The 21,939-nt window shown below is 42.2% G+C and overlaps 3 protein-coding genes across 9 annotated transcripts in view; 2 read left to right on the top strand and 1 right to left on the bottom strand.

Moving 5' to 3' along the window:
* TTLL7 (tubulin tyrosine ligase like 7) overlaps nucleotides 1-814 on the bottom strand; it is a 65,631-nt gene extending 64,817 nt beyond the window's left edge. For 4 of the 6 annotated variants that reach the window (XR_013183294.1, XM_077182309.1, XM_077182311.1 and 1 more), the window contains exon 1: nucleotides 675-814. The gene's annotated coding sequence lies outside the window, so the exon portion shown is untranslated. Of the gene's footprint in view, nucleotides 1-205; nucleotides 405-674 lie in introns of those variants that run through there. The other 2 variants (XM_054638123.2, XM_077182310.1) reach the window with 2 other exon arrangements.
* Nucleotides 753-3,368, top strand: LOC143694706 (uncharacterized). Its single transcript, XM_077182707.1, has one exon. The coding sequence runs from the start codon at nucleotides 753-755 to the stop codon at nucleotides 1,482-1,484; it is 732 nt and encodes a 243-aa protein (XP_077038822.1). The 3' UTR covers nucleotides 1,485-3,368.
* PRKACB (protein kinase cAMP-activated catalytic subunit beta) overlaps nucleotides 794-21,939 on the top strand; it is an 81,040-nt gene continuing 59,894 nt past the window's right edge. The window contains exons 1-3 of one of the 2 annotated variants that reach the window (XM_054637934.2): nucleotides 794-931; nucleotides 7,038-7,179; nucleotides 9,212-9,454. In XM_054637934.2, the coding sequence (XP_054493909.1) occupies nucleotide 9,454 (1 nt within the window). In that variant the 5' untranslated portion in view covers nucleotides 794-931; nucleotides 7,038-7,179; nucleotides 9,212-9,453. Of the gene's footprint in view, nucleotides 932-7,037; nucleotides 7,180-9,211; nucleotides 9,455-15,620; nucleotides 16,279-21,939 lie in introns of those variants that run through there. The other variant, XM_054637932.2, reaches the window with a different exon arrangement.

The following is a 21,939-nucleotide window of genomic DNA, read 5'->3' as shown; positions in this document are numbered from 1 at the left end:
ACAGGAAGATATTTGACTTGCATCTCCAGAGATTTAACTTGTTCTACATTTCAGACTCCACTGGGTACCACTGCCAAAAGACGATCCCATTTTAACCTTAACGGGTTCTGAAGAGACCTGGCCGTACATGCGATACTACCCGCACAGACGATGGGCTTCGCATGCAAAAATTGGGGGGAGGGGGGCGAGAAGAGAAAATTAATACCTTTAATCCTGGAATGCCTCCTGCTTCCCTATTCCTCACACTGCGACAACACGCGCAGTCATCCTCCCTCCCTGCGCGAGGGCTGCCCGCTGCATTGAGGAAACTTCCCGAGGGGCCGCTGCCCGCGCTCCCGCCGCACCTGCCCGCGGCCCCGGGCGGACAGCGCTGCCCCGTCTGCCCCGGGGCACCGGCGGAGCGGCGGGGCTGCCGGCACTTCCCCGCGCTCCCGCCCCGCAGCATCGCCCCGAGCCGGCGGCAGATCCCGCTCCGGCAGCCGCCGGTCACCCGGCACCCCCGCAGCCCCCCGGCCGGACACGGCTTCCCTTCCCCGCCGGCGATGCTGAATCACGGCGGGCCGCCGCTCCGCCGCCTCCCCGCGGGGGTGGCAGCCTGTCCCCCGCCGCCGCAGGAGGAGGAGGAGGAGGAGGAGGAGGTGTCGCGCCCCGCCGGCCCCTCACCCTGCCCTCACCTGCCGGGGCGCGGGCGGGCGGTCCTGCAGCGCTCCGGTGCTCGCGGGCGGCGCGTGCTGCGCCTCACGGGCGGCGCGATGCCGGGCGGGGCGATGCCGGGCGGGGCGAGCCCCGGCGGCAGCATCCGCGCCGGGCACGGGCGGGAGGAGGAGCGGGAGGTTACGGCGGCGAGCCGGGACAAACCATTCCCTGTGAGGGGGCACTGCCGGCGGCCGGGCGGCCGGGCGGGGCGGGGAGCGCGGGCCCTCCCACACAGGTACGTGCGAGGTTCGCCCCCGAGGGGCGTCGGGCGGCGTCCGCGGAGCGGCGCGAGCGGCGCGGCGGGCGCGGGCAGCGCTGCCGGTCCGCCGGTGCCCCCCCCGCTCGCGGTGGAGCGGCCCGCGCTGTCTCGCTGCCCGGGGACGCGAGCGGACCCGGCGGCCACGCGGGCAGCTCCCGGGGCGGCCCGCGGCCGCCGGGAGGAGCGAGGCGGGCCGCGCCGCCCTCAGGGCTGGCTGCGGCCGTCTCCCTTCGGCCCCGCCGAGACGCGGGACCCATGGCCGGCTCCGGCTGCCGGGAAGCGCCTTAGGAATCATGCGGAGCGCTCCCCGGCCGCTGAGCCCCGAGCGCGCCCCGCCGTGAGGCGCGGGGAGGCTCCCGAGCGCCCGCGGGGCCCGCGGCGCGTGGGGCCGGGGCGGGTGGAGGCGCCCGCGGGCCCGGAGCCGCCGGCGGCTGCCCGCGCACGGCCCGGCACCTGCCCGATCCACAGTGCCGTGCCCCCTGCCCGCGGCTCCGGACAGGTTTTTTCCTCTTCCCCTTTGGAACCGTAGCCAAATGTTTTCCTCCCGTGCGCACAATCGCTGTTTGCCTCTCTGAAAGAGCCATTTCGGGCTTTTCCTGAAATACTTTGCATCCTCGCATAAAGGCACGTGACCTAATCAGATAAATGCAATAAAGATTGAAAAAATAGAGAATCGCTTGCCAAACAAAAATTTTTAGGAATTTTTCAGAAGAATAAAAAGTTTGACAAAAAAAGAATACTTACAGAATAAATCATAAAACCTCAACTGGAATTTAGTCAAGTATCTCAGTAGATTATGTAGTGTCCTCTGTATTTGTCAAGGTTAGGAGCCCAATTCACAAGCAGTGGAAGTGACCATGGCATTTGATTTCATCTGCATTATGTTTGCCATGGAACTAGTGATAATCTTTTATCAACGTCTGGTTTATTAATTAATGAGCTTACGTTGTTCATCCTTTTACATTCTTACGTCACACATTACTCACTACTACATACCTTTAAAATCAATTCCAGTCTAGTATTTTTTGCATTATCTCTTGGCTAAAATAAGGTCTTCCTTGAGAATGTCTACACTACCTCTTCAAGGCAGTTAGAAATAAATCTCTTTAGTAGGCTTAGTTTCAGGTTTTCTATTTCTTGGTCAGAAAGAACTGAAAAAAAATTGATAATGTTAAATGAAAATGAAAATTTAATTGCAACTTGATCAGCATTAAGTTTCTTTTTTACTCTTTTAACATCTTTTGAGGTAAGCTGATACTTTAATAGGAACAGATTGTGGGCTTCTTGCAAATGCTAAAATTATTGCTAAGGACAGAAAAACACATTAAAAATCCTTTAGGAAATCCTAGAGAGATATCAGAATGTTTTCTCATGTGTGGTATCAATTTGTAGCTTGTAAAGTTGAAGAATTTACTTTCTAGAGACATAGTATTTTTCATTGGGTTGGATGACAAGCTATGTTGTGATTTCTACTGATATGCCAAAATTATGATTTATTTGCTGGTAAAACCTTTGTTGGGCTTGTCAAAAAAAAAAAAAAAAAAAAAGCAGAGTTATAATTTCTAGCCACAAGCATGTAATCTGATAGAAGCTCCTATGCTTGTTTGTGTGTTTGTAGGAACAGGTCTGAATCTTAGTGATAGAAAACCCATGCTAAAGCAGCAGGATCTAAGCTAGTCCCCATGTAAACAGTCAGCATTGTCAAGCTGTGCCAAAGCTGTGTTCCAGGATGCTCCTGAGGACAGGTTTGATTCTCTTTCCGTTAGTCATTTGGAATGCTGCCACTGACTGCAGATGAAACCATTTCCAAGGCTGCCATGCACTGCACGGTATCTCTGGGTCAGAGCTTGGGTTGGGCGTGCAGCAGCCCCTGCCTGCTTTGTTTTAGTGGTGTGTCCACATTCCACAGCCCCAACCAGGCCTCTCCACCCCGCTTTGCTCAGCAGAGGTGTGCACATACACCTCTGTGCGTGTGCACACCTCTGCTGAGCAAAGTACATTGGAGCTTGGGAAGAGCAGCAAACCACAAGGGAGTTTGTGATGAGAGATTGCACCCAGCTGTTGCTTTATGATTCACAGGCAAACCTGAAGTTTGGGATGGAGTTGTCAGCCTGCTTGGCTCCTAGGAGGATTTTAGGATAAGCCTCCCCTTCCATGTGCAGCTAATGCTTCCTCTTTTCAGAGGGCTGGTACCAATGGGTGCTGTTCTCAGCTGGGAACACATCTTCCCAGCAAAGGCCAGAGCCTCACAGCAGAAATGCTTTTTGTCCTCTCCATTCCTGGGAGGCAGGAGGCATTAATCTCTTCCTGAATGTGCTTTTAGTTGTTGTTTCCCAGAAGCAGATCAGATTTACTCTTTTTAATGCGATCTGCACTCTGAATCACTCTGAGAGTAAATGGTACTCACTACCTCCATGTTAGAGCTTACAACATTAGAGCTTACAACATTAGAGCTTACAAAATGTAGTAAGGAACCAAAGCGGGGTATTAAATACACAGATGCTTAATTAGGAGCATTAAATAGAGTTATATTTTTAATATTGAGCTAGTTTAAATATTGTATATTGATGCACTTGAGAACAGATGTGCCTAGATAATTATTGCATATAGAAATAGTAATAAAAATACCTTTTACATAGCTTGAAGATTATCTTATGAATTTCATAAATGAACAAACAGGAAAGATGGAAAAACAGATCATGAAGAAAGTCCTTTCTCAGAAATCTACATTTTTCTAAGATTTTTCTTAGGTTTTTCCAATTTTTCCATACAGAAGTTCTGGATTCCTTAATGAATTTTAATAGTTACAGTTGAAAAATGGTGAGGGCAATCAGATCAGTTCTATCTTCAAGAGAAAGAATTATTATTTATTTGAACACAGTTCCTATTTCACCCTTCCTATTACTACAGACATATTCCCTGAATAATTATGAGCACTGTACTGATGTATATGTAATCCATCTCCAAGTCAGTAAATACAATGTCCTCAAATTACAAAGAGATAATTAAATTCTCTAAAGAACACTGGTATTTGAACAAAGTCACAAAATAGACCTGGAAATGCAGACCTATTTCTCTTACTCACTCAACTGCCAGCTTACAGAGCTGCAGTAGGATGCACAGTCTGGTGTGGTCTGGAAAACTTGAAGTTGCATTTTACCCCTGCTGTTGAAACAGGCTCTATCCTCGTGCAACTGTTAGTACTCACAAATGCCAAAAAGATCTTCAAAATATTAAATGTGACAATCCTGAAGTTCAAAAGCTTTGAAACAGAATCAGCATATAAATTTGTAACAGGAATAATATCTATTCCTATTAGCTAATAGCTATAGTGTGTTTTCTTCTGTTTGCACAACACTCAGAATATATTTACTGAGTAGATTACACTTTTCTAAACAGGTTCATTTTCCCACTTGCTAGAAAGCCATGTCCAAACATAATCTGTGCTGTCATAAACCATCAATTTCCTAGTGTCAGCCTAGAAAACATTACCAGTGAAGAAACAAGGTTCAACTCAACTTCCATCCCTCCACTTTATATTCCCTTAGGATTCTTGCTGCAATACTTCTCAGGCCATACATAATTTTTGCTTCAAAAAGCAGCACCCATTCCTTTTATAAGCCATCTGCTCAGCGTGTTAGCAAAATCCATGCACCAGCTTCCCAGCAGCACCAACACCTGCTAACAGGGGATGGTGTTTCAGGCAGATATTGCCAGCCTGTCACAGCTTCTTATCTCCTCTCTCTCTAATCTTCAGAGCACTGTCTGGGATTATCTCCTGGAAATCAAATGCCCAGCAAGATGGCTTGTTACTTTTTTATGTATCAGCAAACATGCACTTGATTGAGTTCATTAGTGCTGTAAACATCTTTTATTATACAGATCAATGTGAATTTACAAGCTGTAGCAGTATGTTATTGACATAATGTAGCATTTCATATACAATAACTTTTTATAGTCCTCAACACTCCAAACATGCTCTGGGTGAAACTCAGTACTGATGTAAGCAGATACCACAACACCAAGGCTATCCACAGACTACAGTCAATTATCCTCAAGCATAATGAGGTTCCTCTGGTTCAGACATGATTTTGAACAGCTTTAAGATAGGAACACTTCTATTTTTAGCCACACAAAATATCATTTTGGAGCATCTGTATCTGTTTGGTAATCAGAGCTTGGAGGTTCTTTTTCAAATATCTTCAAGTTTCCATCTGCTCTTTGCCTCTGTTTAAGAAAGGAAGTCCCAGAATTTCAGGATTTTGGAGAAACATTTCCTTTTGTTGAGCAGCCATAGAGAAAGAAATTATTCTCCTGTATGAAGACTGTAAGATGAAATGAGGCATAAGTTGAAGGAAAATGGAAACGTATATCTGTTGGTCAACTAAGTTACTATGGTCATCCAGGAAATAAAACCAGTTTTTGTAAATATTTACAAACTGGGGCAAGTTCATATAATGTTACTAAATACTTATGCTATTGCTGGCATGCAGGCCCAAGTAGAAAGAGGGGTGTGAGCTGCTCCTCCTTTGCAGTTGGACATAGTAATGAAATATTTTTTTTAAGCAATATGGTCAAATATGAGGAAAGTTGGCATGGGACTTCCACCCCAGCAAAGTTGTGCTTTTTCCAATGCATGTCCTTTCACAGTGTAAAAGTTCTCAGTATCTGTTCAATCCATACCTTGCCAGATATAAGTGGAAATTCTATATAAGTTTGTTGACATAAGTCTGAAGTGATTGGCTCATTACTTTCATGTAACAGCTAACAAATATTTAACCCCTCTGTTTATCATTTTTAATGGCAAAACATATTGCAAATGGTAACTTTTTCACCATTATTTGAATTTCACTAGTACTTTTAATTGCTTTCTAAAATGAAAATTTTTAAAATTTTTAAAATTTTTTAAAATCATATCATCAAAAAAGTCATATCAAAAAAGGTAAGTGGAGTTGTCATTTTTGTATAGTCAAAGTACTCTTTCTCATATACTTCTTTCATTACATATAAATATTTAAACAGTATATATTTATATCACAACAGAAAGCAATATAGAAAACAAGAAAAAAAGCTGCTGCCAGAAAACATGTTTATTTTTTCCATATATCACAAATTAAAACAGACTATAAAAGCATGAAGCATTCAAAAAGAAACATTCAAAAAAAGTCTGTGCAAAAATCTATGTCTGCTCATATAGGTAAGGCTACACTGGCTATGTCTGTCCCCAGATGACCTCGTTTTTCCTCAAGGTCCCCAGCTTTCTGAAGACCACACGTTGTTCCACTGATGTTTACAGGGGTTGTCCAGGCAACCAGATAAAACAGAAATTTAAAGGGGCCTGCCCTGTCTGTGCTGTAGGCTCCAAACTCACATCAAGGAAAGGAGCCCTGCTTGTGGAGAAACACAGCCTGGGCCAGGAGAATCCTCCAAATTTTAGCCAATCCTTTCCTACAACTGCTTGCTGTAGCAAAGAAACAAAAGACTACTACAATTAGACTTACACAGACATGGTGAGTTTTGATTCAGACTATGGATTGTAATTTTTTTTTACTATAATAGATAATATTAACATAATGTGCATTTCCTTATGATCTCATTGGATTTTTATGTCCAAGAAGTGACAGTGGCAACATTATTGAGTGACTATGATTAATTATTTCAATTATGGTAGAAAACAGAGACCCCATTCAAAATTAGTCCCCCATTGTGATGCAGCTGTACAAACATTTATTAAAAGACTGTGTCTGGACCAGAAGTCTGCAAATTACTGCACTTGGAGTCATCAGGGAAAAGACAGCAGCACACATGGAACACATAGAGGCAGGGATGAACCTGGACTGTGTGTGTATTGCCAAGATTGTAACAAAATCACAGTTTCTCCTAATTAAAGCAACACTTTTTCTCTCCAAATGAGATAGGCTACCATCTCCTATTATCTTTCTTAAAAGACTATATTGCATATTTTCCTGTTGCATGAGGCAAGTTCTACAATTCTTCTATAATTATTTTATCTGGTGCTCCAGTTGTCCTGCCTTCATTTTCTTCTCTCTGCCATTTTCAAACATTCTCTTCTGTCATGCAGCCCAGCCTTTCTCTTCCCTCCTTCCTTGAAATCCCAGCTGCCATGGAAATCCTTCTCTCCAACACCACTGGAACTCTCAGAAGCCTTTTACTTCTAACTGTATAACCCTAAAATTTGTGGATGAAAAAGCCCTCTCTAACTGGTAAGTATTGATATTGATTGTGTTATTAATATTTGCATATTAAAGGATTCATATACAAACCATTTAGCTCCCCCTTCAAACAGACAATAAATTGAAAAAAATATTCCTCCCTTGTCATCCAGAGGGAAAATTAACTTTAAACCTGGATTTAACATTTCTAAGAAATTGTAGGAATCAGTTATTTACCCAAGGACCATTTCTAACATGTCTTTTGTGCCTATTCAATATACTGTCCTGTGCTAACTTTGAGGAATGGACATGGCCAATTATGCTCTTGTCTCTTCAGTAAATTGGTGCAATGTTATTGCAGAAATGAAAAAGAGGATGCAATCCTTGAGATAGCTTAGTAACAGGCACAAAACTAGAAAACACAGCCAGGCCCAGTGTTGCAGGTAACATCCTGATGTCACCGATGGCAAAACTTCATTTGACTATGAAGAAATCAAGATTTCATTTGAGACTTCACAGAAATAGTTTCTCATCAGTAATGGCTTCTATGGCCTTTGCTCCTGCTTGTGTGTGCCCAGGGGATCAGAAATCTAGTTTGTCTTCTCAGTAATGATGAGGAAAGGCCCTGACTGATTTAAACATGTCTTCATTTTTGTTCAACACTGTCAGTAAAAATTAAGATATAACGTACCAAATATTTGGAGGAGGCAAGGGATGCCAAACACCACCAAACTGTGCTGCTGAATTCCATTGGTTTTGTGAACTCTTACAAAATAACAGTTCTGGTAGTAAATCTGCAGTACAGTGAAGGGAAAGACCAAGTAAATGGAATAGGGTGGCAAACAAAACGAACAGAGGCCAAAATGGATTGGAAAGAAGGAAAAGCAGAGTGTGAAAACAGAGGCATATAAAGTCTTTGGAGGACAGAAAAGAACATTTTTTGGGAGGAATGGAAATATAATTTATTTTAGCAGTATAAAAAATTAAAACTAGGAGGGACAAAGAATATCTGATTAAATCAGACTAACTTTTACTGTGATAAAGTAGATGGAAGGGAAGATTTCTGAGGAGAAATATCAAAGGGCAAGCTTTGATATCTAGCTGCTTCAAGTGATGCACACATATAATACCATCACCTCTGAGTTAAAATGTTGCACCTGAGCATAAGAAATAAATGCAGATGTTATCCCCAAGACAGATTTCTGTACATCCTCTGTTAGAGACCTTGACTGATTCATTTTACCTGAAGTTATTTGAAAGGAATTACAGCATTGGAAATGAGAAATGCTTGAGGATAATTTTTATATGTAGACATTTATTGGCTAATATATTACTTGGGGATGCATCTACTCTTTGCACAAAAAGAATGGAGTTCTTTCCTGTAAATGTGATGGTTAAAATCATAATACCAATTTAAAAGCCCTGTCTGTCACATTCCTGTGCAAAAACTGTACTGCACATGGTTGCCATCTTTTAAAATCAATTTGAAAAATAAAAGCTTCACTGGAAGCATTACATTTATTTCAACAAATTACCTCTATGTTTCAGATGTGAAACTGAGTTTAGAGAAAATCTGGCTTGGGCTAAATGCAAATAGAAGTTAAAGTTCTCTGTTTCATGTGATTAAAACAATGCTTGAAAACACTCAACTTCTCTTTCTTGGTGAATCAGCCATACATCTATCAAATATACAGAACATCTTCTGATATCAAAGTATAGTCTGACAATGGCTTCTCAGGCTCTGGAGTTGAGGGGAAAAAACTTTTACATTGACATTTGCATTACAACCACTTGAAACAACCACTTCTTCTTTGTGCTAATGAGAATTAATAAGTTCTTCTTGGCATGCACTGTAGATATTTCTCCTTTTAGCTTTGTGAGTCAAAGACAAACAAAAAGAAATCCAAAAATAGTAAATAAACTTTTAATCCAGTTTTGGCTGCTTTTTTCTATATGGAAAGTGGCTAAATTTTACTCTTTTTTTCTTGCATGGATTTTTTTTTCAATAGATTCACCCCTATGAATATGATATTATTATTGGTTTTGTTTAGTACTTCTCCTAATGGTCTAAATATTCTTTTAGCAATTTAGCTTCCTGGCTTGTAAGTGTAAGGAAAAGACACTGCAGGCACCTGACTGAAGAACATCTGCTGAAACCCTCTGAGCCTGGAATAACCACTCATTCGTGGCACTAGCAATATAAAAAAATATTAAAAAAAATAAAAGACACTGAGAAGAAATTAAAGCATTTAAAGGCTCAAACTCTGGAAATAGCAGAAACTACTGGAAAAGAAGGCAAGAACCCTTCAGTGTACATCTGGAAACAGTAAGTGTTATTTAAAAGCAAGTCTATCAGAAGCAGGTTTTCCGTCTGAAAATAGCAAGTGCTGATGCATTTGGCATATTTAACACTTCTCTGCAATCTAAGAAAAGGAGGATATTCATGAAGCTGGTACAAAAAATGAGAAGTATTGCATTCTAAATAAAAATGAAGCATATTAAAGTGATATGCTTTGGTCCTGGATGTTTAGAAGTGTATTTTACTTTATAATATTGGGATGACAGGATTATAAGATTATATTTACTATATAAGATTGGGGTGCTAGAAGTGTATGATAAAGTGTGGCATTACCTTGCCATAGGCTAAGATCTATTGAAGATTTTTAGATTTAAAAAAAAAATCTAAAGCCCTTCCAACTTTAAAAAGCCACTGGTTTTCAACAGAAAGTGGAGCAAATAATACAGAAATAGACTCTTGGGAGAAGCAGGCTCCAGCTGAGGCAATTTAGAATCTGCCAAGAAAATAGTACTTGAATATTCAAGTGTTGGACTGGACTGTACTTTGGAACTTTAGATATTACCAAGAGCTGAAAATACCATAAGACAGAGATATCAGAGGCAGAAAAACACCCTGAGCTGGAATTCCTGAGCAAGGAATAACAACACAAATAAAGCAGATGGAAGACTCTGAACATTAAGCAAAACCTTGTATTTGTCTTCCAGGTGCCAGGGGTCTGAACCATGAAGAAACTGCATGTTGCTACCTTGGGTGATGGTTTTCTGTAGAATAAAAACACTTGCAGCAGAAGATTATGTCTGCTGAAGAAATAAGAAACATAAGAGCAAATAGGACATATTACCTTCATTAGGCATATATGCACAGCTCCTAGTATTTCTAGGAACTGTGCTGTAACTCTGAAATAAAAACAGCAAGTTGTAGAAATATAAAGGGGTAAAAATACAGGTTTATGAAAGTGATTTTTTCTATTTAAAAATGTGCTTCTAGAAATTAAAAAAAAAAACAAAAAACCAAAAACAAATACAAACAAACAAAAAACAAACAAAAAAACAGGAAAACCATCTTGGACAGTTTTCCTATTTTTGGATGGCACTACTAAAGATATTACAGCAGAAAAGCTGATTATGCATTAAGAACTTTTCCAGCTAGACTTCTTTAGCCAATACAGTAATATGTGACAGAGGGACACAATTTACAGGACATACATTTGAGCAGAATACAGTGAAACCTAGATTTAGATGTGAGACTACTAGCTCCTCATCATTCCTCACTTTTGGGTGCAGAGTATGTAGGAAAGCTTGCTAAACTGTTTGAACTTTCCCAGCTGGAATTTAAATGACCTTCAGGTAACCTAGCATATTTCACTTCCAAAGTGAGTTATGCTAAACTGAATTAAGGTCATTTTTAATTCTGAGGAAAAATAGATACTGAGGCATTTAATATAGCTTAGTCTACTTTAAACTAACAGTTGTAATTAACTTAGAGATCTCTGTAGAAAAAACCTAAAAAGATAAATGAAAAACACCACTGTTTTTGTTTTTTGTTTTTAATCTTCTCAATTCTGTAGAAGATGATTCAGAGTCTTAACATACAGTAAGAACAAACAGTATAATATTGATCACCTCTCAATTATGGTAAACATAAGTAATTAAGGATGCTATCCTGAAAGTGGCTTACTATATAGTTTTTTAAACAGCTTTGCATTTTTTAATAACTTTGACTACACAAGTAATATTTCTATTCAAATCTGTAGGAGTAAACTAGAATCAAATATCAGACAAGTATACCATCAGCTCTGACTTTTGTTTCATTCCTGCTATAGTTCACGTGCAACAGTAAAAATATGTTGCTAAACTACTAAAAATACAAGAAAAAATGTGATTTTTTTTGTTTACCTTCCTCTACTCAATATGTACATAATCAACTTATATGGAATAATCTGCAGAACAATTATAAGCAACTGGAAAAAAGTGCTGCTTGGCTGATAGCAAGAAACTACACCCACTGCCAAATGATCATAAGAGATAAAGGCCAAGAACTGAGCAGCTGGACTTGCCCATTAAGGCAGTCTGTAGCTTATCTCTTAAAAAAACATGTCTGTTGTGCAGGACATTGACCTCAACACAGCACCTGTCATCTCCTGTGGTGAATTATTATGTAGCCAATATCCATAGAAAATTTGATCAAATGCTCTCTTCTAGGGGGTAATACTGACAGCAAAAATATAGAACCTTTTTTGTTAAATTAGGTCTAAAACATCAAAAAAAAACCCCTCACCTTGCAGCTTTATGGCTGTTGAGAGGCTTGTGATGAACCATAGTTAAAAATCAGTAAGGGAATATATAAACTCTTCTGTTTACATGGGGGTTTTTTGACCAGTGGCTATCTTGGGAAATATTTGAGAAACATCTAATGCCAAGAAGGAAAGGGTGGCAGTGGTGAAGTATTAGCTGCTGGTGTAAACTTCCTTTGGAGCTTTTTGCTTTAAGTCTACCTAGTCACACTGAAGGAAGCCCAAGTTGCCCTTAGTTAAGACCCCTTCCAAAATAAAATGTCCCTCAAAATTGTAACATCCATGGTGTGACAAACACCTTCCTGAGGCTCCAGATTCCTTTTGGATTCACAGTTGAAAAGCATCAAAGAATATTTTTCAGGACATCTGAAACTGGCAGAGCAAGTTCTTGGCCAAGTTGCTTTAGTTTCATAGTGGATTCAGGGCCTGGCAATCTCAGATATTATAGAAATATGATGTAAGTCCTTTCACTTCTCTCTGAGTGGGTGGGTCCTCAACTGGAATGAATTTGGCATCAGTGGATTAAGCCTTCCCTGCAGAAGGATGTAGTTTATTGCTGTCTTTATAGCTAGTACAGGGAGCAGGGGAAATTGCTGTACTCCTGCTTTCATCCTTTCCCTTAGCACATCTACATCACATAATTGATATATTCTTGGCAGGTCTGAAATTATGCTGCAGTGATGAATATTCCTGTTTCTGGGTCAGAAGCTGTAAAATTTGGAAAATATCTTCCATATTCACAAAGAAATACATATGCTTCTTAGCACGTTAGCAACCTGCTAGAAAAGCATCCCACACTGGCAGAACAGGGGTTAGCTGAGAGCAGGAAATGTGCCAGTAGCCTGGAACAACCCAAAAGGAAAACAAAGAGTTAAATGCCAAATATATCATTCTGTTTAGGAGAGAGAAGGAGGCTGCCAGAGGTATTCATAGATGCTGGAATGTGGGATTTTGGGAAAAGCAGTCTAATTTGGTATTCAAAGCCCGAAGTTTACAGGCACTGCTGCAATTGTAAGGCCAGCTGGCCACAGAAAGAGAACCCCAACTAAGGCAGGTACATGGTCACAGCTCAAGCAGAGCCTACACCCTCAGGCTAAGGATGATCAGTATGCATGGGCTGAACCATCAATCTGTCTATGCCAACCCCTTGCAATGCAGGCACACCTCAAATCTGAGAGAAGAAAATGAAGATGTGTAATGATTTAAATTTAGTGACTTGTTTCAAATGTGTATTGAAAACAACTGCTGTAGTTGCTACAGCAATGCCACTATCTCACCTAGAAATCAGAATGATAATGAAGTGAAAGGATATGTGGCTCCAGAAGTAATTACCATATGAACAGGTGATTTCTGCTAAAAACACCTGAGAGTCTTTAATCTAGAAAAAATTTTTTTTTTTTGTCCTGAAATGACCCTCTCATTTTAGCTCTAAGTCTATGTAGGGAAAAATATGTGAGTTTCATGAGGGAACTATACATCTGATACAGAGCTTTAGACTTTATCAGAGTGAAGGATTGGTCTTGCTAGGATATTCCTAGCTGATAGTTCCCAAGAAATATGTTAAAAAATGGATGAAAACCTGCTGAGAGTCACTGAAACAACATCATCAAATCCATACTGCTAAAACTGCTGACTTGACTTTCTTAGAGTATATTTTTTAAAATCTCATATAGATCAGCAAAACAAATGAAATTTGAATTTTCAGATTGGGCCTTTAGTGAAATACATTAACGTACACAAACAGAACATTTTTCATATTTGCATTACTTTATTTTTTAACCAATTGTGTGGACAGAAAGAAGGCAAACTACTTGTAAATAAGCAGTGATATGAGGTATTTCAGCATAAAAGGATTTTATACAAGAAAATTAAGGAAACTAAAGATTAGGACTGGAATAAGAGTTGACAGTCTGAATGCTGATTGTATACACATAATATCTATAATCATTGGTATGTTTTGCAATTAGTCAATGGCTATTAACTTGTTAATACAGCATAAGATGTGTGAGTAGTGTGAATGTGAATACAAACATCCATCTCTAACTCTTTATTTCTGTTATCTTTGCTTACACATGTAATGCTACAACCATGGATATAGTTAATTTAATATTTCACAGCACTGTTGAATTATATTTGTTAGGTTTCTGATAAAGAGGGTATTTGGGTAAAAACATTTATGCAAATCCATCAGTGCTGCATGTGCATTAAGAGCATGTAGTTATTTGAGAACCAGTGTCATTGAGTTGGTGCACACACACACGCACACATATATATACATATATATGGTCTGGACATGTATATGTAGGATTTTGCTGGAGTACATGCAAAGACCAGCTGATCCTTGTTCACCAAGACCCAAAGGGCAGTAATGTCTATTGGACCTTGGTGGATTCCCACATATGCAGCCTTTGCAGCATAATTTGCTAGCAAAGGGATGAGCTGTAATGTCAGGAATATGCTAAAGATGCTGCAGCAAACCTCATTTGTTAGTGATGCCACTGCTGTCTTCTCAAGGATATCAAAATGCCTGTCAGCACCTGGATGAAAATCAGCTGACTCAGACTCAATCTGGCCAAAATGAAAATTATGGTGGCTGGTGCAAGGAAAATATTTAAAACTGGGATAAGGTCTTTACCTGAGATATAATTTTCAGATATTTATTTAAATACTACAGCACCTCAGAGTTCTATTTTTTGTCATTGTATGAATGATCGAGAGGACAGATGGCAAAAGTACCCTCTCCTTTTCCCATGCCTAAGTTCTCCTGGTGCAGATCCAGCCATTGCAATCTACATGCCATTCCTCAGCAAAGGGAGTTACTGATAACTTGCTGAACCTCTTTTTAAGTGCATAAAGAATATTTGGCAAAATGAGACAGCCCTCTTCAATAGTAGCTGCTTCACTGCTCTCAGTGGTTTGCAGGTTATTTCCTCATGATGTTTGAGTCTTGTTTCTATCTTCAAAGCAATAGAGACCTGGTTTCCTCAGAGGCAGCTTCTTTAATCATAGAAACACAGGTACTCCCCTGAAGTAAGCAGTACTATACACATCAGGATAATGCAAGGGAAAAGGTGAAGAAAATCAGGAGAAAGTCCCTTAAACCAAAAAGTTCATTGATCAAACCTCAACTTACAAAACATCAAGATAATTCAGGTAAGTGTTCTCAAAACTTTGCAACCATATAACCCAGGCAGCTTGTACAGCTGTCAAGGTAGACCACACAATGGCTGGATCTGCCCAGTGCTCCCATACACTGTATCCACTGCACAGGCCTAGGAAACTGGGAATTTCCTAGAAGTGTCTACTTTAATGTGCATTAGTGTATGTGTATAAAATCCTGTCTTGTAGTAAGGTAATTCAGTATTAGGCTGTGACAGCATGTGCTTTACCAGCAGGTACCCCACAGTGCTGGGAGAGGATTTTGATAACCCCAGAGAAGGATGGTAGCCAGAACAATTCCTGCAGCCTTGGGGAAAGAATGCTGCCAGGAGAGGCTGGGTATCACATACATTGTCCTGGCAAAATATATGTAGCTTGTGATCTGTAAGATTAGCACTTCTGCTCTCCACTGTCTCCACTTTAAAGCATGTAAAATAGAGCCTTTTTTTGATAAGCATTTCCTTCCAGAGCTAAAACACTCAAAGTGTTTCACATGATAAATATATAAAGAGAGCTATCATCAACTTGAAAGTCACAATACCGCTAGAAAATGTGTAGCTGTAGCTATTTATGATGGGTGGCAGCAAAAGGGGGGGAGGAAAAAAAAAAAAAAAACTCTTTCCTGGCAGCCCGCTTACTTTCTACGTTTTTTTTTTTTTCCTATAGTCTGGTGAGCCGTGTAAAAACAGTCACTGAACAGGCGGCAAGTGCGAGTTTCCTCCCGTCGGCCGCCGGGGTGCAGGCCCTGGCGGGTGTCCTCGGGGATGCTCAGGGGCGCGGGGCGGGCGCAGCCGCAGGGCCGCGGCCCGCGCGGCCTCCCGGGGTCACCTTGGGCTGAGCGGCCTCGCCCCCGCTTCGGCCGCGGCCCCGCGGGCGGGCCGGGCCGGGCCTGCCCTCCAGCAGCGGGGGCGCTCCGGGGCCGCGGCCCGCCAGCCCGGGGCTGCAGAGAGTGCCGAGACCCCGCGGGCGACGGTCGCGGGCACCCGCCGCCCCCGCCTGCCCGAGCCGCTGCCGGGCGGGGGGCGCCGCCCGGGGCTCCCCCAGTCCCTGCCCCGGGCCAGCCCCCGCCCGAGGCGGCGGCAGCGGCCCGGCCGTGGTCGGCTGCGCCCCCGCGGGCGGCGCAGCGGGAGGAGGCGCCGCCCCGGCCGTCATTTCCGCCGAGTGCGGGGCGGGGGAGGGGGCAGAGCGCTCGCCTCCTCCTCCGCGGCGGCCGGAGACACAGAGACCCAGAGCGGGGCCAGGGCAGCTCCGCCGCCGCTGCCGCCGCCGCGCCCGCGGGCCGCGCCGCCCCGCCAGCCGAGCCCGGCCCGGCCCCCGCCCGGCATCCCTCCCGCCCCCCGCCCCGGCCCGGCCATGGGGAACGCAGCCACCGCCAAGAAGGGCAACGAGATCGAGAGCGGTGAGTGAGGGGGACGCGCCGCCGCCGCCGCCTCCGCCCGGCTCCGCTCCCGGAGGAGGGCTCGGGGCCGGGCCTGGCGCGCCCGCCCCGCGTCGCCGCCGCCGCAGGCCTCGGGCCGAGCCCTCCGCCCCTACAGGCCCGGCCGCGGCCTGCGCGGCGTCGCGGGGAGTTCGCCCGACCCCAGCCCCGCCGCGGGGCTCAGCGGGCTCTCGGGAAAGCAGCGGGGCAAACCCGCCCGCGGCCGCCGGGCCGAGGCCGCCGCCGGGCCGCGCGTGCGGCTGTCCCGCAGCAGGTGTCCGTCCCCGGTGGAGGAGGAGCTGGCGGCGGGGCCGCGGTGTCGGCGGGCAGGTGTCGGCGCCTCCGCCAGCCTTCATCCTCGCCCCGGCCCGCTCGCTTTCCCCACCCCCGAACACACCCTGCCGGCGGGGGAGGCCTCCCGCCCGCCGCGCTCCGTCTGCGGCGGGAGGGTTTTTATCCCGCTGCGGGGAATGTAGGTCAGAAACTCCCGTGCTCGCCCGGATCGTGCAGCCCCGGTGACCCCGCGGCCGTGCCCGCGCCCCGCGGCGCAGCCCCAGCCCCGCGGCGTGTTTACATCGCTCGGGAGCGCGCTGGGAGAGCCCTCGGTACCGCGTTGCTTTCCTGAGCCCTGAGTAAAATGGAAGACAAAAGCATTGATCTGAACTCGTCATGGCAGGGAGCTTTCTGCTGGTGTTTCTGTTCGTTTGTTTGCTTTGTTTTTGTTATTTTGTTGGGGTTTTTTTTTTCCTCTGAGTATTTCAGCATAACTTTCAACAATATAAAGCCGATTCATTTGTTGGGGAGAAAACCCTAGACTTTATTTTTTTGCATGTTGACTTACTTTGTTTCTTCTGAAAAACTTTGGGTATGTTTGTGATGGATAAGAGTAAAGAGAAGATGTAGCGAGCAGGCAGTTGTGCAAGCTCAGTGTTGTGACAACAATACCCTTTGTTACTGGAAAATCCTAGGGCATTGAAATGGAAATAACTTTAAACGTCGAAGTTGGGGGGTTGTTTGTTTGGTTTTGTTTTTTTTTAGTTGTGGTGGGGTTTTTTTTGTTAGTTTGGGATTGTTGTTGTTGTTTTTTAGGGTTTTCTTAGTGTGTGTACTTTTTGTGTATTTACTATTGAGGTCTGGGGTAGAAGCAGGTAACCCGATTTGCATAGGCCGGGCCCTGCCCACACAGCATTCCTCTGGCTTCCCAGGGATCTGCAGTGGGTGCTTCCAGCTGTGGAAGCAGGGGCTCTGGCTGACCTACCCAGTTCTGATTGTTGGTTTCACCTTGCAGTTCTTGTGTCTCAGCTCACTTTTACTGTAGACTTCACAATCCAAATCCTTTATGAGTATTTGACCGCTATTGTTTAGTGGTTTTATTTTTTTACTTGAGTGCATTAATTTTGATGGGAAGTATTTTAGCCTAACTATAAAGATAAGTATGGAGAGAGTGGATTGTTTGAAGTACTTCAGATGACAAAACACTGCATTTTGTACTTCATGGTAACTGTACTGCTATTAGTTTGTGCAATTAAATAACACTACAACACACAGTGTTTACTTTCATTTTAATGAATTCTCATATTACAAAATAGATATATCGTAATTTTTTCGGTTGCAGGAGTTTCCTTCAGAACCTCTCTCTCCCTTTGTTAGTGTTTAAAAATGAAATGCTGCTAGAGCCATCAAGCTCAGATGTTTAATTACTCAGTATATTTAGCAGCAAAATTCTGTAATGATACAACTCCTGTAACTAGGAGAAAAAATTGGTCATCATTGACATATTGCTGGGAAAGACCAGGATTCACTTACCATGGAAGATTGATAAGATATGACTATTATACAATTAATTAATTATTAGAGACAACATTTGGTTTACTATCAGTGAATGTTGATTGTCATCTATTCATATGATACGTGGCAACCAAAAACTAAAGAAATATAAAATGAGATGGAGCGTTAATATTTCTGAATTATTTATTTGCATTGTTGAACCAGTTTTCTAGTTTTGCACATTAAGTGTCCTCAAAAGCATGTATTCCAGACTACAGGACACTGAAAATGAAGCTGTTTGAAGGGCCAACAGAAGAATATCCAGCTTAGAATTCTAAAGGTGATGTTATGCCTTGATTCATGCATAGAGCTTATGGAATTGTGTGGATCAAGGGCATGCTAAGGTCCCTGGAAGAACAATGAAGGGTAACGCAGCTTCCCCTGATAACTACACTTACTAGTTCATGAAGTGTAATTTGAGACCTCTTGCAGTGTCTGTGGCCAGCACGGTAAATGCTGTTCACCCAGCTATGGCCCTTACATCCCTCTCATTTATTGTAGCTTTCCATTTATAGTCAAATGTCTTTAGTACTTGTTACTTCACTTAGGCAATGAAGTGGAATAAAACCATGAGTTATGTGAACACCAGCAGCAGATGAGAGGAAATGTTTTGGAGTATTCCTGGGCTGAAGTTGCAGGTGAATGAAATCTGAGTGGTGGTGGTTTCTTAAGCTTGGTCACCACCAGAGTGAATGGGGCTTGTGTAGCAGAGAGGACAAGATACATTGTGTGCACAGAAGCTGGAAAGGAAAGCTTCAATGGAATCTGTTAGGGGGTTATTTCTGCTGTTATTTCTGCTGTTCCACGTTCTCATAACATACATTGGGTTTTGACTTGGAGGACCAAAACTAAAAGTTGTCCTTTGGTAACGAGAAGCGTCAGGGTTCTGGCTCTATTTTTAACTTTGTTTTAGATGTTTTCATGGTTTTCCACAGCAACCTACAAATTCTGAGGGCCTTTTAGAATAGTAATATAAGTGTCTTTCGTTTGAAATCTACAGAAAGACAATTATGAGTTGCCATAAAATTTACTCTGATTCCTCATCCTAATATTCATTTAATTATTCTCTTCGTTATTTGTTAGTTTTTTTCAGCTGCTCCATTTACAGTAGTTGAGAACTTTTGCAACCTAGAAGTTAAAAATATCAATATGTAGTAAATTTCATTTTTTAGAAAAGGCCACAGGGAGTCCTCCTTAACTTGTTGCAATTAACGTGGGAAAATATTAGCTTTATTATTATTCATTATCTTGGAATAATTTGTGGAAGTAGCATGAAACATAACTACAACACATCTGAGGTTTAAATAAGGTCACATAACTTTTTAGTTCAGCAAGTGAATCTGTTGCTTTCAAAATCATTATTCATTTTCAACAAAACAGGAAGGTTTTAACTGTACTAGAACTGCTTTCTAAACTAGAATGTATGTCAGTTCTGGAAAACTATATACTTTGTAGATAGTTTTGTGTGTGTTTTACTTCAGATAACACAATAATACAGATTTTTTTTAAAGTAATTATGATGTACAGCTCTGAATGATTTGACCTATTAAATATGCAACAGAATGTCATATATGATAGCAAGAGATTTGGCTATAAATTAATAGTAATCCCACTTTTAGTTTTGTTTGTGGTTTTTGTTGGGTTATTTTGTTTCCCCCATTGCCCATTCCCCTTTTCCCCCCACAGATTCAGGAGTAGTTAGGTGTGATATTGTCTGTTTCTATGTAACCACCAGACTGGCTGAGAGACCAGGTGATTACAATACACTCTTAGGGACTGAAAGATTTGCAAATTTTCTCTTCTTCCAATAGATCTTGATGGCATGGGCTTGGCTTCTGCATTTTATTTGCTGGGATTCAGATGGTCTTTGCTACTTTTTTTGTGGCAGTATGTGGTAGCAAATTGCTCTTAAAATGTATTTTAAAGGGAAACTATACATGATTTTTAAAGCATAATTCTGCACATGTATCTTCTTACCTGGTAGTCAGACCTCTGGTTCTATTAATCCAGCATGATTTTACTAACTTTGACTTCTGTGGTCTTTAAATAGCCAAGTACAGCATGTGTGATGTGTATTCTGCATGTGAGTTTTGTGTTCATTCACTCCCACTTTTCCTCGAAGTGTTCCCTACTGTATCTTCAGTATGACAGACTTCCCATTATACTCAATTCTTTGCTTTTGAACTCTTATAATTTGTAGAAAGTTTAAGTAGTGCTCCTTTGAAGTGTGCTTGACAGGAAGATGCAGCCTTCTACCTTTCTTTTTCCAGTAGATTTTAACCTCCTCTGGGTACATTTCTTAAAAACTGAGGGTGGGTTTTTTTCATATTTTTCATGTGTATTCACTGCTGGGTCATTCTGTTGCATTTTCTTGCTGAAGACCAAAAGAGACCACAATTGTATTTCTTGTTAAGACTAGATGAGGCAAGGCTTTATTTATCACTGCTGACCTTGGTTAAATTAAAATTGGTGAAGTAAAGGTGAAAAGCTCTGTATCCATTGCTATCCCAAGGTAGCTGATTCTTTGTCACTTTTCCAGAGGCTCTTGCTTGAGTGTTTTTGATCAGAGATTGTCTTTTTTCTTTTGCTCATTATGTTTAGCACTCCAGTTTTGAAATGGGTATCTTTTGGAGCCTTGTTCTTGGATCAGAATATCAGCTAAAATATGTATTGTATAAAGAGTAATTAAAAATGTATATTGGAGTGATGCTGGAATGGTCTGCATGAATAACATCTTTGAACAATGTATGTAATGCTTCTTTCCCACTATGTTGGGGCTGTATCATCTGTTAATCAGGTAGGTTTCAGCAATAAGAAAATAAGAAATAGTTGTAATTACTTGCTGAAGAAATACCTGAAAATCCCTCTGCTGTAATCACCAATGTAAGACTACCAGTATGCATCGTGTGAAGAGAGGTACCATCTGAAAATTCTGCTTTAATTAAAAACAAAATGCTTATTTACAGCTTGGACTAGCAAAGAGAGAGGTTATCACTCATTAAAGATAGCCACGTGGTAGCATAACAAAAGGTCAGAAGGGCCTCCAAGTGATAAATTGATTTGTATTTAGCTGTTGTGGTTAGGCCTCTATTACAGGCTCAGACTACTTTAGAGAAAGAGTATTTTTAAATTACTTGGCATTCCCTCCTTGCTGGGTTTGTTTAGTGTTTGTTCATCTACCCATCCACATTTGTAGAAGTGACATAATCAAAAATAATATCTTGAATAATGCTGGGAGTGCTCATATTCTTTCAAGTCACTTTGTTCCTTAGCCTAATTAGGGCTGTGCTGTGCTGCAAAAATGAAGCCTCTCATTGGTAGAGAGAGCAGAATGTAGGGATGCAGCAGTGCAGGTTATGGTATGGAGTGGAGGGCACTGCTCTGTTCCACACCAGGCTGGCAGGGAGTCCTCTCCAGACAGTGAAAGTTCTCCTGGAGCTGACACATCCCTCCTTTGGACAAAGCTTTTTTGGAAAGGCTTTTGGACAGCTGTCAGGTTTTGTGGTTTGCCTGCATCCTTTCTAGACATCATAAAGGACTTGTTTGTCCAGATGCTTTTTTTTTTTTTTTCTAAACTACAGCAGTTGGTTTAATAAAGAATATTGTTTCTGCTATACAGCAGGTGAGTTCCAGATCACATCTGATCTAGAACTGGATCTAAACTGGTTCGTTTTGTTTTATTTAATCAGTGCTTCTAGCATTGAAACTTGCAAAGTTTTCAGTGTTAGGAACCTTGAGTCAGTGGGGATTTTCCTTATAAACTTGTGGAATTTAGGGCTAGAACTTGGTAAAAAGTCTACCCTGCACTGCTGCTCT

The sequence above is a fragment of the Agelaius phoeniceus genome, chromosome 8 (genome assembly GCF_051311805.1).
Source record: "Agelaius phoeniceus isolate bAgePho1 chromosome 8, bAgePho1.hap1, whole genome shotgun sequence".
Taxonomy (NCBI): Eukaryota; Metazoa; Chordata; class Aves; order Passeriformes; family Icteridae; genus Agelaius; species Agelaius phoeniceus.
Note: the sequence above shows the minus strand (reverse complement) of the source record. Positions and strands in the feature narration are given on the sequence as shown.

Coding starts and splice junctions, on each gene's coding strand:
- LOC143694706 (XM_077182707.1), top strand. CDS start 753: ATGCCGGGCGGGGCGATGCCGGGCGGGGCGAGCCCCGGCGGCAGCATC.